General features: G+C 40.4%; 1 protein-coding gene across 7 annotated transcripts in view; it reads left to right on the top strand.

Annotated features, from left to right (window-relative positions):
* The window catches only part of LOC110954496 (contactin-4), a 133,735-nt gene that overhangs the window by 79,707 nt on the left and 37,822 nt on the right, over positions 1-16,206 (top strand). For 6 of the 7 annotated variants that reach the window (XM_051948581.1, XM_051948582.1, XM_051948580.1 and 3 more), the window contains 7 exons: positions 869-964; positions 3,842-4,045; positions 4,573-4,675; positions 4,784-4,968; positions 9,824-9,966; positions 10,083-10,212; positions 10,534-10,684. In XM_051948581.1, the coding sequence (XP_051804541.1) occupies positions 869-964; positions 3,842-4,045; positions 4,573-4,675; positions 4,784-4,968; positions 9,824-9,966; positions 10,083-10,212; positions 10,534-10,684 (1,012 nt within the window). The remainder of the gene's footprint in view (positions 1-868; positions 965-3,841; positions 4,046-4,572; positions 4,676-4,783; positions 4,969-9,823; positions 9,967-10,082; positions 10,213-10,533; positions 10,685-16,206) is intronic. The other variant, XM_051948585.1, reaches the window with a different exon arrangement.

The following is a 16,206-nucleotide window of genomic DNA, read 5'->3' on the forward strand; positions in this document are numbered from 1 at the left end:
CTCAGTTTGCTCGTTAGATTTAGTTTTGAAAGACTACGATTTCTCAAGGCTTCACAGTCGTAGTCACAAACCAATGGGTAATCACTACTTCCATCTTTTTCATACAGTCTGTGAGTGATCCTACTGTTTCAATTAGCATCATTGTTGAGTAAAATTTACTGCTTTAAAGTTACGTCTAACATTTAAATTCTGGCGTGGTAAAATACTTTTTTTTATTTACACTTAATGTACGAACATTTTTCATTTCCTGACCCTTGATTAACACACAATTTGAATCACAGTATTAGTAAAGTTTTGACGATTTTCAAACCTGAGGCAGAACATGATCACGCTCACTGCAAATTTTTGAGATATTTTTTGAATTCTTTTGTATTTTTTTTTATGAATTAGCCTTACATAAATGAGTGAGTCACCTCTTCATACCAGCCTGTAGCACCAGTGGGATACATGAAGAAATGAGGACTCCATGTCTTGATTTGGGGGATTTTTAATCAGTAGAGTTCTGATTTGTCAACTGCTGATATTTGCTTGATCCCTGCTGGGACTCGGCGATATTTCTAAGACTTTGGGATTGATATGTCTTCCCACTGTTTATTCTCTCACACAGCCACCCAGCAGCATTTAATTAAAGGTGAAAGTAATCTCTAAAGCTGGATTGGTGAGGGGCGTTTTGGTGCACCCTCTGCCTGATCTGTGGCCCACGCTGCGATATTAACAGACGAATGTCGGGTTTGACTTGTAAGCAATGTGAACAGACAGGGATATATTCAACAGAATGAAAAGCCTATCCCTTGATATTAGGTAGGTAAAGTTATTACAGCTGTCAAACCCTGAAAAGTTGTTGATTTTCTGAATTTATATTCCACAGTTCTGCAGAACTTCAGCAGGAAGTCCAGGAACACGGTGTCAGTGAGGGAGGGTCAAGCCGTGGTTCTGCTCTGCGGCCCACCGCCCCATTATGGAGGTACAGCGCTCTGTCCTAACTCTTCTGCGTTGTCTGCTGTGGTTTAACACTCCTGCTTGCCTCAGCAGTCTTTATTGTTCCTCACTCTGCTGCTTATTATCTCCCTGTAACACTGCTGTGTCTCTTTTGTTTTTATACCTTCCCACCTTTTCTTTCTGCTGCTGCTCTTTTCGAACTCTGACACACTGTTTTCCACTCACTTCCCCTTATCTGTCAGCCAGGGAACTTTTTTTTATGATCAGCCACTGTCCTGCCTGCCCAGACCCATGGCTTCACATCTATAGTTCATAGCCTCGCCCTTGAGCTCACTTTTCTTGCCCATATGATCTGTGACCATGCTGTCATCTATAAAGTCTACTGTGCTCCACTTCCCCAACTGTCATTTTTAAAAAAAAAATTATTTATTTTCCTGGATGTGGGCAGGTTATCTGTTGGGTAATAAAGGCTGCTGGTGGCTGCTGTGGCCACGGGAGCGTTTATCCCGTGGCACAGCTGTGAGTCGGCTCATGTGTCTGCATGCTGCTGATTAGCAGACCCTCAAAGTGGTCCGCACTCCTGCAGCCATTCGGTGCCCACCAGCACAATTTCACGCCAGCGTACCAGCCTTTCTCCGCTCTCTGTTTCCAGCTGAATCCTGAAGCCACGTGGGATTCCACACTTTAGCAATTTGCCCTCCAGCTTTCCCTCCCTCCACCCTTTAAAATCCTGCATCTCTTTATTTTTCCTCTTAAACGCAGCATTGTCGCACATTTGATGGGATTTGCATTACATGATAATGCTAGCTTGAGATGTGGTAAAATTGGAAAAAGAAATGGTGCAAAATAGTGGGGTTTTTTTGGTTGTTGTTTTTTCCTACAAAGTTTAAAGCTTTTTTAAATGCTTGTTGATACACCACTTGAGGAATACAGTGATGCGCCTTATTAAAAAAAAGAAACCATGTAAAGCTTTTCCCAGCAATCAATTGGTAAATGGCCTAAAAGGAGCTGCACTGAGAGTTAAACTCTGTCAGAGGACATGAGATTATGTGCCTGCAAGTCCTCTGCTGCTGTGAGACTGCAGCTCTTAAACAGACCCAGTCTCTGATAGTCCCTAATCATGAAAGGTCTGTCAGTTTCTGCCCTGACTTTCCTTGTAATGATTTTAATTCACTGTTTTCCCCCAAGGAAGCGAGTGGGACTTTTTACCGTGTGCCCAGTCAAAAGGGCTGACTGCAGAATGTCATGTGTCTGATACAGGAGGCCTGCACTAATAGCCAAGTTCATTCTGCAGTCCCTGCAGATATCTCTGCCCCTCTCTCTTCCCTCTGCTTTCTGCATGTGTGTGTTGTACACCTATACAGGAACATTCTTATCGTTCCCTTCTACTCACTATTTTGACATTAGTCTGTCTATGTGATAGAAGTCTAGATCAAACAGAATCACTGTTGTCTTTCAAATGAATAATATGCGTCACAATAAAGTAGCTAAATTTCAATTTGTGATCTTGCAAGATCTATCTTTTGTATGCTCAAAAGAAGGCTGTACTTGTGTTTCTTAAAGACAGTGAATCCCATGAAATCAACCAAATCCAGTACTGTAAAACTAGTAATTTAAACCGAATACTCTGCTTAAGGCACCATTTAGAGTATTAAACACAAATCTGCAACACAGTTATAACACATTCCTCCAACAGAAATGTAGGGCTGTATGTATTTGATTGCTGGAGGGTTTTGCATTGCATTGTCATAAAAGTTCCACTGCCAGGTTCAACTTTTCCACAGGTTGACTCTGCACTGTTTTGCTTTAGCCCCTGGTGATGGCAGCCTTGCTGAGCAGCACAGCAATCCGGTTCAAAATGAAGAGGCTTCGTTATTTACTGTATGTGTCAACACAACCTTAGGCCATTCCTCAATGCTTTCTACCTTCCCCTGCCTCCCCATGGCACTCAGTCCCGAGTCAGTTCCGTCCTATTGAAGACATAAATCTGAAAATGGCACATAAATGAATGCTGTCAGTTTAAATAAAGGAGAAATCATTTTTGCAAAACAGTTGGGAACTTTTTAAAAAAAAATCTTTCGCTTCTCAAACAGGAGGAAGTATACATTTGTCCAGCACTGTTTTCATTGTGCACTGATACACTGTGTGTGCCCCACTGTGTGAGTACATTTACATCACATTAGCAGGATGCATGTGGGACCGACTTAAAACAATGTTTAGTTTCTGGAAAATACATTCTCTAATCTTATGTCAATGTATTGGTGTTTCATTACTTGTTAAAGGCCTAATATGTCAGGATTGAATTATTTTTTAGATGTATTATAAATTCCTTTAAACATACTTTTGATGGCTGACCTTGTTCTTGGAGTAAATGCAGAAATACATAAAATCAAATGTGGATGTTTTGCTAACCCTCGATGTCACATAGTAGATTAAAAAACAAAAAACATGCTTGACCATTTTCTTGTGTTTCATAGCAGCTACTAGAGCAATATCATTGTAAAAGTTTACGTAGGGTGTGTTTGTCATGTGGAAAAACAATAAAATCGGAATCATTTGATCAACTCCCTCTTATAATTAACATCCCGCCCACACATCCTCTTCGCCTAGAGCCTCTTAGAACACTCTGCCATTTCACCGAGCCTTTAAATAGTCAGGTTTTGGATGCATAGGTTCAGTTCATTGGCTGTTTTATTGAGATTTGCTGACAAAAAGAAAAATATTGAATATCGCTGCCATTATCCTTTCAAGTAATTTTAGATCTTTATTTTTGGCAGAGAAATAAAATATCTTAAAATGCACTTGCTATAATATCTCTACTCATGTGTATATTATATACCACAGTCTGTTTTCTCTCTTAAAATCCACAATTCATAACCTGCTTTTTTGTTTTGTTTTTCAGAGATCAAATATTCGTGGGTTTTCAACGGACAGCGCAGCTTCCTGCAACAGGACGCCCGTCGTTTCATCTCTCAGAAGACGGGCAACTTGTACATAGCCAAAGTCGAAGCCTCTGATGCAGGAAACTACACATGTGTAGTGAGAAACATGATGACCAACTCCACAGTGTTCAGCTCTCCGACCCCCGTGGTGGTGCGAAGGGACGGTAGGCATCCTCACTCCGCCTCCCGCTTGTCTTGCGCACTGAACTGACGCCTGCTGTCGGAGGAAGGGCAGGGAAGGGCTACGAGATAAATCGCTTGTCTCCAGCGTGACACTGTTTTTGCTCTTCTGTCCCAGCAGGGTTTATCCACCACCGTCCCAAAACTTCTGAACTATGTGGCGTTACGTAGGAGAAAGAAACCCTCGATATCTGCATGAGGGCACATATTTGCATCAAAAGAAATGTAGTTTTCACTGACAAAAATGCATGCAGGCACACACAGGAGTTTGCTACCCATGCAAAACCCCATTAGGACCATTTCTGTGTATCATTTCAGATTTGAGCGGAGGGGGATATGTAATCCAGTCTCATCCATCCGCTCAGCCAAACTCTGTTGTATATGGCATCAGCACACACACTTGCTTCATGCCAGTGTCATCCATGCAGCAGCTCGTACATCCAGTGTAAATTTCAGGAGTGCCACTGCATTGTGTTTTGACTGGTGTAATTTGCTGTTTTTGTTTTTGCAGTAGTGATGGGTGAATACGAGCCAAAGATCGAGGTTCAGTTTCCCGACACTCTTCATGTCTCCAAAGGATCATCGGTGAAGCTGGAATGCTTCGCCTTAGGAAAGTAAGTGTCCGAAACGGCACGTTGAAATGACTTCCTCTGTTACAACAAGCAGTCGGTGTGAGCAGGAGCATGTGGCCGCTGTGACCTTTTGTGTTGTGACCTCTGCAGCCCTGTGCCTTCCATCTCATGGAGAAGAGCTGATGGAAATCCACTCCCTGGCAAGATTAAAATCAACCACTCCAGTGGGGTTCTGGAAATTCCATATTTTCGCCCAGAGGATGCCGGCGTGTACGAGTGTGTAGCTGAAAACAGCAGAGGACGAAATGCTGCCAGAGGGCAACTTTTATTCCAAAGTACGAAAAACTGGAACATTTTGCTTATTTTTTAATAGAGATAATTGCTGACCTTTTTTTGTGTTTCAGCAATATTTATTATCCAGAGCCTGGTGAATTACTTAGGAATTAAATTTGATAGTAAAAAAAATGCTCTATTATTTGGCCTGCCTATAGAAATGTTTTCTCAATATAAAACAAATGTATGAAGTCGAGATAATCTGCAGGAAAAGTTAACATAATGTTGTTATCGTCTTTGCTTTGCTGTGACCACATTTGAAATCCTTCCCATCATGCTGATATTTTGTAAATGAGTTGCTTGAAGTAGAAAAGGAGATCACATGTAATTTAGGATAGTTCTACCACCTTCAGGGAATCAAAAACAATGGCTTCAAGTTATAGAATGAGTCACTTGTATGTTTTAGGAAAGCCCTGTCCTTAATGAATATTCACAACAGCAGAGAGATGAGTCACTGTCTCACCTGCGCTTGTCTGCTGTGCGCAGTGATAAAAGGATGAGTATCAGTCTCCAAATTAGGTTCCGAATTTTTTTGTATAATGTTAATCTTTAGAATGCACCTGCTGCTTGGATCCTGAGGCATGTAGCTTGGAATCACTGTTGCTAAACTTGAAGTTGTAAATGTTATTCACACATAAATCAATGTGCTGTACAGAATGTACTTAAAAGGAGATGGTATTTAAACAGGAGAGCCAATTAAAAAATAAATAAATAAAATTCTGAGAACTATTTAAAAGAAATGAAAATAGAAAACTGCAAAAATATATTAGCTGGAAATAATTAGAGCTTCAGGTTCAACCAAAGACAGTGGGGAACAAATCCAGCTGGCAAAGCTTTGCATATTCTCAAAGTTTGAGATGTAGCGTTAAGTAACTTTGAACTGCAGAACTGGAGCAGTGTTCATTTACCTGAGAGGGTTCATTCAGTAAGAGATATATCAAACTCTTATTTTATAGCACGCTGAGTGCAGCAGCATTCTAAATGAGCTGAAGCTGATCAAAAAAACATTTCAGCAGCAGAACCTGCTGGCGATAAAAGCTCAGACAAGCCCTGGATGGACAGGAGTCCTCAGATAGCAGAATGTGGAGCTGATTGCTGATTTGGCTTGGCTATCAAAGATCCGCTGTGAGTCCATTGTTCCACAAAGTTTAAACAGTTTCATGTGATTATGCGAATCAAAAGTGAATAAAATTCTCATTACAACTACGTGTACTTTACATAAAAGGCAATAAATTAAAATTCCCAGTTGTATTCTTGCAGTCTAAAATCCACTTATAAGTCAGACAAGTTATAAATCAGTCTATGATTCATTAAAACCTTTTCAGTTGCTTTTTAAAGATGGTCCCATTTAGGGTTTGTTAGGCCTCCATTCCACTGACAGCTGTAGCCAAAGGCAGTTTGTTTTCGGGTTGTTTTTTCCGTCTGTACATCCCATTCTTGTGAACATGGCATATCGGGAATGCCTGGAGGGAACTACATTATATCTTGCACAGGGTCTACACACGTGGACAAAATTGTTGGTACCCCTCAGTTAAAGAAGGAAAAACCCACAATTCTCACTGAAATCACTTGAAACTCACAAAAGTAACAATAAATAAAAATTTATTGAAAATTAAATAATCAAAAACAGCCATTACTTTTGAATTGTTGATTAACATAATTATTTAAAAAAACAAACTAATGAAACAGGCCTGGACAAAAATGATGGTACCTCTATAAAAGATTGAAAACTATTTGACCAGAGTGACATGATTAACTCAGGTGTGTCATTTAATTGACATCACAGGTGTTTCCAAACTCATAATCAGTCAGTCTGCCTATTTAAAGGGAGACAAGTAGTCACCCTGCTGTTTGGTGAAAAGGTGTGTACCACACTGAACATGGACAACAGAAAGCGAAGGAGAGAATTGTCCCAGGACATCCGAAAAAAAAATTATAGACAAACATCTTAAAGGTAAAGGCTATAAGACCATCTCTAAACAGCTTGAAGTTCCTGTGACAACAGTGGCTCATATTATTCAGAAGTTCAAGACCCACGGGACAGTAGCCAACCTCCCTGGACGTGGCCGCAAGAGGAAAATTGATGACAAATTGAAGAGACGGATCGTTCGAATTGCATCCAAAGAGCCCAGAGCAACCTCCAAAGAAATTAAAGGTGAACTCTAAGGCCAAGGTACATCAGTGTCAGATCGCACCATTCGTCGTTGTTTGAGCCAAAGTGGACTTCATGGGAGACGACCAAGGAGGACACCACTGCTGAAAAAAACTCATAAAAAAGCGAGACTGGAATTTGCAAAAATGCATGTTGACAAGCCACAAAGCTTCTGGGAGAATGTCCTTTGTACAGATGAGACCAAACTGGAGCTTTTTGGTAAGGCACATCAACTCTATGTTCATAGACTCAAAAACCAAGCATACGAAGAAAAGAACACTGTCCCTACGGTGAAACATGGAGGAGGCTCAGTAATGTTTTGGGGCTGCTTTGCTGCATCTGGCACAGGGTGTCTTGAAAGTGTGCAAGGTACGATGAAATCTGAAGACTATCAAGGCATTCTGGAGAGAACTGTGCTGCCTAGTGTCAGAAAGCTTGGTCTCAGTCGCAGGTCATGGGTCTTCCAACAGGACAACGATCCAAAACACACAGCCAAAAACACCCAGGAATGGCTGAGAGAAAAGCGTTGGACTATTCTAAAGTGGCCTTCTATGAGCCCAGATCTGAATCCCATTGAACATATGTGGAAGGAGCTGAAACATGCCATTTGGAGAAGACACCCATCAAACCTGAGACAACTGGAGCTGTTTGCTCATGAGGAGTGGGCCAAAATACCTGTTGACAGCTGCAGAACGCTCATTGACAAATACAGAAATCGTTTAATTGCAGTGATTGCCTCAAAAGGTTGTGCAACAAAATATTAAGTTATGGGTACCATCATTTTTGTCCAGCCCTATTTCATTAGTTTGTTTTTTTAAATAATTATGTTAATCAACAATTCAAAAGTGATGGCTGATTTTGATTATTTAATTTTCAATAAATTTTTATTTATTGTTACTTTTGTGAGTTTCAAGTGATTTCAGTGAGAATTGTGGGTTTTTCCTTCTTTAACTGAGGGGTACCAACAATTTTGTCCACGTGTGTACGTGGACTCAAGGATGAAGTTTGGGATCACTGTGATAAGCAACACATGTTTCCATCCATAACTGAAGTATCTAGACACTAGTTATAACGGCATTTCGCACAAATGTATTGTACGATAACATTTTGAAGTGATAAAATTGTACATCCCAAAGGTCAAAGGTCAAGTCTGGACAGACATAGATGTAAACTACAACTTGACTGGTTTCTAGTTACGTTAAAAGATGGTAATGATTCCAAGAGTCACGTCATCCTATCTATTGTAATGGCACTACTTTTATAGCTGTGTGTGTTCCTAGTAAATTATGTTTGAAATCAAGCCATCATGATTGATAACAAACCAACTATTAAATGTTGCATCTCTCATTTCACCTTAAAGCTCGTGTCCGGAGTTTCCGTTTGTTTTCAATTTATGTATCATTGTTTAACAAAGCTTAAATGTGTTAGTCTAGTTCGATACTATAATATAATGTTAGTATGACACGATATGAAAATTTATTCATGAGCGCCGCCTTCCTCTCATAGACCCCCATGTTATTCCAAAAAGCGCCGGTCGCTGCCGACCAATCAAGTTCGAGCTTCAGCTTTGTCATGCTGTCAATCAACGGTTACGCGCACAGCAAGCAAGCCCATGCAGAGGTGGGCGAGCTATGCACTACGCAACAGCGAGCACATTTGTTTTGCTTGTAGAGGAGCTGAGAGAGCATCAGGGCTCAGCAACTTCCAGAAAAGTTACCAATCCCACGGCTTGTCAGGCCAAGAGACTGCAGGACGTTTTTTGGCTCGGGGTGCTCGCGTCGCTCCCCGACCACGGCCTCCATAGCCCGCCTGACGGCTTCGTTTAGATGCCCGACCTCTGGAGGAAGATGTTGGGGCGTCTGGGACATACTCTTCGTCAGAGGAGTCATGCAATTCTGAACTCTAGATAGAAATAAATAAACAATGGAACACATATACATGCGTAAATGCACTAAGTTTGATAAACAACGTCATCGAGAGGGATACACGAGTGTAATCACATATTGAACCTTTACTCGTTCGTCCTAGCAGATTCATGTTATTTTGGTATTAGGACAAGTTAGACTCAATACAGCATTCTAACGTAATTCCTTTATTATTTACTAAATGTACTAAATGTAGAGGAGTGGAAAACAGTCAAACTCCGGACACGAGCTTTAAGCTGTGTAAAATCAGAAATATCCAGTCCTATCTGACTACTCAGCCTCTTCAGTCATCATCACTCGCTCTTTACATCCTAATGGAAACACAGGAAAACCTCTGCAAATGGTCCACAATGCAGCATGTCCGACCTATAATCAGTCAAAGACAGCTCATTTCACTCCGTCCTTTGATTATTCGCCACTTCCTGCCTGTTGCTTCAGTTCAAGTCACTACTGCTTGACCTCTGAGTAGCCACTAGCACAGCACTCACATACCTGAATTGGCATTTTCTTTCATTACAATATGCAAATGAACAACTAATCCTGCCAACCTTGGATGGCAGGGAGTCCCAATCCTAACTCTTTTCCTGTGTGCTGCTTTGGTGGAATAAATTACGAAACTGGAGTCAGTCAACAGCATCCCTTCAAAAATCAGGAAGACTCACTTCTTCTAAGAGAATGTATTTGTTTACTTTCTCTAACGTCTGTTTCTCTGACTTAATTTGCTGTTTCATTGCTAAAAATTCACCCCATAAATATTTATATTATTGGCCGTTTCTGCAGATGTCGAACATCTACAGTGGGTCCAGACGCTGAAAGATGCCCATATGGCGATTGACGCAAACCTGCAATGGGAATGTAAAGCCATCGGCAAGCCTAGGCCTACGTATAGATGGCTGAAGAATGGTCAGCCACTAATTACAGAGGTAAAGCAATATGAAACAAATGATATTTGAAATTCAAAAATATGCGATTTCTACACAAAAAAATCTAAGCGATACTGCCCAGATTTCCTTAAAAGATGTGTTTTGTGTGTTTTCAGGGGAGGATGCATGTGGAAGCTGGTAGGCTGACCATATCCAAGATCAGTCTGTTGGACTCTGGGATGTATCAGTGTGTGGCAGAGAACGAATACGGATCCGTCTATGCTAGCGCTGAGCTCAAGGTTGTAGGTAAGCAGTTTTGTATGCCTTGTGTCCTTTACAATGAGGTGAACCAGAAGCAAGGCAGACATGCAGTCTGACAACTGTGCTGTTGGTGAAATGAAAGGGCTTCCTATCTAAAAGCAAATATGGAAAAACAGGCTGTACTAGCTCCTCACTGAGCCATGGCCTTGCTCATCATTTCCATAATTATTTCATACAATAAGCCAGCCTGGTGGTGAAATATAATTTCCATAATTGCTGGTGATGCACTTGACATTTTGGCTGATGTACAGCAGTTGCCTCTCCACAAAGCGAGACAAATGACCTCAACGTGGGTCTCTTCCCCAGCCTCACCGCCTGATTTCACCCGGCGGCCCGTGAAGAAGTCCACAGTGATCCAGAGGGGGGGTGAGGTGGTGTTGGAGTGTCGTCCCCACGCTTCCCCCAGAGCCACAGTCTCCTGGTGGAGAGGTGGTAAACTCCTGAAGGACAGCAAGAGGTAGGATACTGTAAGCACCACTGCACAAGCCAACGATGGCAGTAAGTTCTAGGACTCATTGTTATTTATCCCTCTCCTCTGTGGAAGTCGTTGGAAGTCAGTGTTGCATGAAACCGCCTTGATTGGTCGGAGCATGTCTGATTGTTTTTCAGGTTGACACTTTGTCACTTAGATATAGCTGTTATGACAAATTAAAGGAAAGCCTGAATAATTAGGAAAAAAAGACATTCAAATGCAGATGCTTAAGTGGTAGAATTAAGTAATTAATGTCTAGTCATGCTCTGTGGCATGGATAAAAAGCTGAGCAGGACCAACTGATTCTGATTTTGTATCAAGAGGGCAAGAGAGTTTATTGTTGGGGCACAGATGGCAGGAGCTTCAGTCACAAAAGTTGCTCAAGTTTGTGATGTTTCAGTAAGAAGAGTGAATGAAGTGCATTTTGATCTTTAGGGAAGACATCAGTAAAAAGGCTCGGAGACTGTGTTTAGCAGCACCCATTTAATGGCCGTGATGCTCATCCATTAGTGTAACAGATATGGTCAAACGGAAGCAATTTTATCCTCAGGTGGTCAAGAAAGTTAGCCCAGGACTATCAGCTTCCACCAAGAAGAGCCCATCGACAGTTACATAGAAATACATTACAGATGTGATTCAACGCATAAATCTCTCATTCCAAAGTCAAATCCACATTTGAGAGTTTAGTGGTGCAGAAATTGTTGGCATTGGTCTACGGAAATGTGGGAAAAAAATGCTATGGTCATGAGACATCCTTCTCCATGAGTCATTCCACCTCAGTTCATCAAATTTTTGAAGAGTTCTCGCTTGACTGTCTCATATTTGCCTTTTTTTTTCTCTGTACATGCCTAATTATTAAGTGAAACATACGTAATGTTTGGTCTCAGGTGTAAGTTTCAGTTTTGGTGGTCACACACCTCACTACAACACTTTATGTTGGTTTTCCATTCATTTGTCACACATCTGTTATTGTATTGAATTACGCTGTATGTAAAGATGAGACCGTGACACTAAGTCTCATCAGTTTTGCAATGCACAAGATGAAGAGCGCAATTTGATTGAGCTGTTTGAAACTTCAAAGCATCAAGTGTCCTTCAGTTTCACAGCTCTTCAAGGCAGTGAAAGTGCTGGATTTAGAACGGAGATTCTGTATGGATGCGCTCTGTGTGAAAACCACAGAGAAAAAAAACAACAATCTGACTACATCCTTCAGTGAAACTCCACCTCAGGCTACATGACAGACTGCACCATGTCATCATTTAAGGTCTGAGGCAAACACCTCCTCGCAAAAAGAAGCAGTTTGTTGCAGCACTCGGCCTTAACAGAGACTATTCCACCTGATAACAACCAGCAGAGGTTAAGCGCAGCATGAGGGCTGTTTTCATTAAATGTTGGGCAAAAACAAAGTGGAGGTGAATGGTCCTGTGGGTTCCGAAGCACAGTGGTATTGCTGGATATCTGGTAGACGGTTTCAAAAAGTAAAGAAAATCTAACCATCTTACAGAAAATTTCACAACAGTTTAGCGGTTGTCAACAATCAGTGAAAATCGCTTTACAGCATGAAACCACTTGCAGCACTGTGGGACAGAAAGTAAGCCTGACCTACATTGGAGACGCTCCAAACTGACGCTCTACAGGTCCCACTGTTTCATATCATTATTTCAGTTTAATCACATAATATCAGAGCATTTCAGTAATTTAAAGGGGAAAGAATTGCAGTATTGGCGGTATTCTCGGTGTTTCCCTTTTGATGCCATTGTTCAGCAGTCCTGTACATTAGCAGACATACAATTGAAAGCATGTCTTTTGTGTAAAACACCATCAGAATGCTTTGCCTGTCTCAAGCTGTATAATTAACGTAATAGCTTCAATTTTCTGCCTATGCCTTGACTCCTTGTTCCATTCAGGCGGCAGCTTTCGTGACTTACAACACCTTAACATAAGGGAGACTTTTGAAATACAGAGCGCAAGAAGAACAGAGACGCTTGTCTTGCATCTGAAACCTACACCTGCCAATTAGCTACTTCATAATCAGTAATTTAAAATGTCTGGAAAGCCATAAAATACTAAGTTCAACAGCAAGCTTAAACTTTGTTTTCGAGTTTGCTAGGTCAAAGCTCAATGATCTACTGCTGTGCTTCAAAACTACCAACTAAAGACTGCCAGCAATCGCTTTTGTATTAATGGACAACTATGACAAAGTTATAAATGATAGCTCACAGCAAAATCATAAGTACATAAAAGGTGCCTGTGCAAAGCCATCAGCCTTGATTCTGAGTTTGGGTTATAATTCAGCTTTGAGCCTTTAGTCAAATAGAAAATGTCCTCCTCCACCTGTTCATTCAAATGGTATTTGTATTCTTTTATAACACTGATAACTGCAAGTTTTTCTTTTGTAACATTAAAATGAGTGAGACTATGCAAGTTACACAAGACTAATGTTGAACACAATAACAGTCTGATTTTACATTTTTCCTTTATATAATACACACTTGCTATATAACACCTACAATACAGAAAATTAGTCCCGCCCCCATCTATTATATGATAGGTCGACTGAACCAGGGGCGACAGATGGAAAGCAACACAATAACTGGTAGTAGAATGTCGATTAGAAATATATTTGTGATATATTACAAATAAACAGCAGAAAATGAATTGTAAATGTTGAGAATGTAATTTATTTGTAAAGGAATTAATATTGCCCCCAAAGACCCCACCTCCTTACTGCAGGCACCCACTCAACCAATAGGAGTTCATGAGTCCTCACAGGCTTGCCACTCACAAATGCTTCCAATCATGGGCACATATTGTGTAAGTAGAAAGTATTTTACACAAACTACAAACTTTCTGACTGCAGAAATGCAACTAAACCTCTTCCCCCTTCACTGCACTGTACTTTTTTTAACATTTAAAAAGTTTGTATGCAGATCTGTATGCAACTTTACTCTGTAGTGTCCCACGCAGACTTCAAATTTAAACTCTCCACAGTCCTAAACAGAGAATCATGGTCTTATTTAATAACTCCAGGGATCAAATGTAATGTTTTTCTTATAGGATTGCTGATTCATCAATCTGCCTGAGTGTCCCCCTTAAACCTTTCAGGCTTAACCCATTAACTTTAACATATTCTCATAGAAACTTCAATTTAGCTATTTGTTGTTAGTTCCAGACAGTTTATGCTGGAAGATTTCACCCCATTGTAGTTGCATTTTGGGGAATGTGGTGCTAGCCAAACTGCTAATGGGATTTCTCTCAGTCTATTGTCAAGAAAAACAAGACGACATGGTCATCAATATCCCCAGCAACATGTGATGTCTATGAGTCTATATCCAAAATAGTGATCAAGGGCCATAACTCTGTTAAATATTATCACACAGGTCTCATTTTCGAACTTGATCAAGGTGTCCATGGTGTGAAGCGACCGTCTAAATTTCGTAATCCTAGCTGTAATAGTTTCCGAGAAAAGCTGTCCCCTTCATCTCGGACGGACGGACGGACGCATGGACGGACGGAGGCCAAACCTATATCCCCCTTTTCCACTTCGTGGAGGTGGGGGATAATAAGTTTAACATTGGAATCATTGAAGGAAAGTTATTCCTGAAATTACGAAACCGGAGTTCACAAAAAAGGTTTAAAAATGTAAAAGTTGCTGATTTAAGTAGCTGTATTCAGGGCACACAATATTTCAGCAAGTTTCTTTTTGGTATACATTTTTATGATGAACCTTGAAGGTTTGCTGAGAATCCCTTCATATGAGTCCACTACACGAATACAAGAAGATAAGCTTCTGAAGAGCTCGTAAATTTTTCTGCCGGTAGACGTGAGCAAACTGTACCACCGTAAATGATTTAATTTTAGGAATACGAGCGAATGACCAGAAACGTGTGATAATGAGAGAAAAATCATTCGTGACTTTATGTGGATTCAGCTGGAACATTAAAAGGGATTTTAGTGAGTTAATTAGTATGTATTACTTGATTAAAATTTTAAAAAAACACTTCTGTGTCTTAAAAGAGCTGTGGATCGTGATTTGAAAATTACATCTGATGTACCAGACAACTAAATTTTCAATCAATTGTCCTATTACAGACCACAACAAAAACATCATACGGGGAAAATAAAATAGTACGGTACAAATGTTCTGTATCTATCAAGGAACAAATTGTACATGATGAAGGAAATGATGGAGGAGGAGTCTTGTCGGTCTCAGCTGAATTCTGTTTTCTGCACAGTTTTTTCAACAGTGAGACTATTTTCTATATTTCATTTGCATGCCTGTTCCTGTACATGTCAGATGAAGTGTGAAGTGTATTGCGGTTGTTTTCCTTTCTCTCTTGCTTTTGGCTCTCGCCTCGCTCAATACTTTCAGCCATATTTCCATAGACTTTCCGTAACTCACCGGGCCTGCCTCCACATGTGACCAGCAGGATTGATTATTTATCATATTTTCCATGGGCTGGTCTTGAGGAAAGGGAGAAAAATTACCCAGGCATTACCTTGGCAGCACATTTGGACAAGAATAGAAAATCACAGCTTGGAACAGAGTTTGTCTACAAAGCAGATAGTTCTTTACGTTTCTATTTGTTTTGCAGCTCATTGCCCCTCAGGTCATGTTCTCAGTGCGCCTCCATCACTCAGCATTTGATATTTTTGTCAATAAATCAGCGCAAAGCACCTCGTGTCAGACATGCTTTCTGGGTCTCAGCTTGGCCCGAGTGAATACATATTTATTCTTTAGAGCCAATATGAAATTGTTTGATTTCTGAGCTGGCTGCTCACAGCATTTCTGTTTGATTTACTGAATCCAAAGGTCACAACAGGAGAGCATTATCTGCCTCAGTTTTGCATATGTTTACATGCGTTCCCACTTGTCTGTTCAGAAACAAGGTGCCAAAACAACTATTCCAGTCTGTAAGTTAAGGCATTTGAAAAAAAAAAAAATCTGTTATATCCATGGCAGGACTTTTCTTGTCTGTGTTTTTCCCCTCTAATCCAGATGACTGAAGATGTGACCTGATTAAAACATTGATACACTAATGTTAGTTGTCTTTAGTTATTTTTCACACACTCAGATTAATCTAACAAGCAACAGAGCATTATTTTTAGAAAAAAATGTTTTTGGTTTTGGCTATGCCTCTCAGGCTACATACAGGGTATTGTTGACAGCTGTGCGGCCCAGTTGCTAATTTTGTCCTTAACCTTCTTAACCCCAAATCCCACTGGCAGGTATGAAAGCAGTGTTATTTTATTTTAAAAAAGTGCCAAAACTGCATCATTTATCAGAGCCAGAAACTGTTTAATTGTTGGATTTTCTGCTTTCTGACTGTCCTCGGGCTGACCATGTGCAATGTCCATTTCTATTCAGAAAATGAACCAAAGCTCAAAGTATTTAGTCAAAATGATTTGATTTTGTGTGTCTCATTTAAAAATGCACCAGAAACAAACCACTTGAAGGCTAAAGTAAATGCAGCATGTTTGAAGATATGTTCTATGATGGTCAAATA

This window comes from Acanthochromis polyacanthus, chromosome 5 (genome assembly GCF_021347895.1).
Source record: "Acanthochromis polyacanthus isolate Apoly-LR-REF ecotype Palm Island chromosome 5, KAUST_Apoly_ChrSc, whole genome shotgun sequence".
Lineage (NCBI taxonomy): Eukaryota > Metazoa > Chordata > Actinopteri > Pomacentridae > Acanthochromis > Acanthochromis polyacanthus.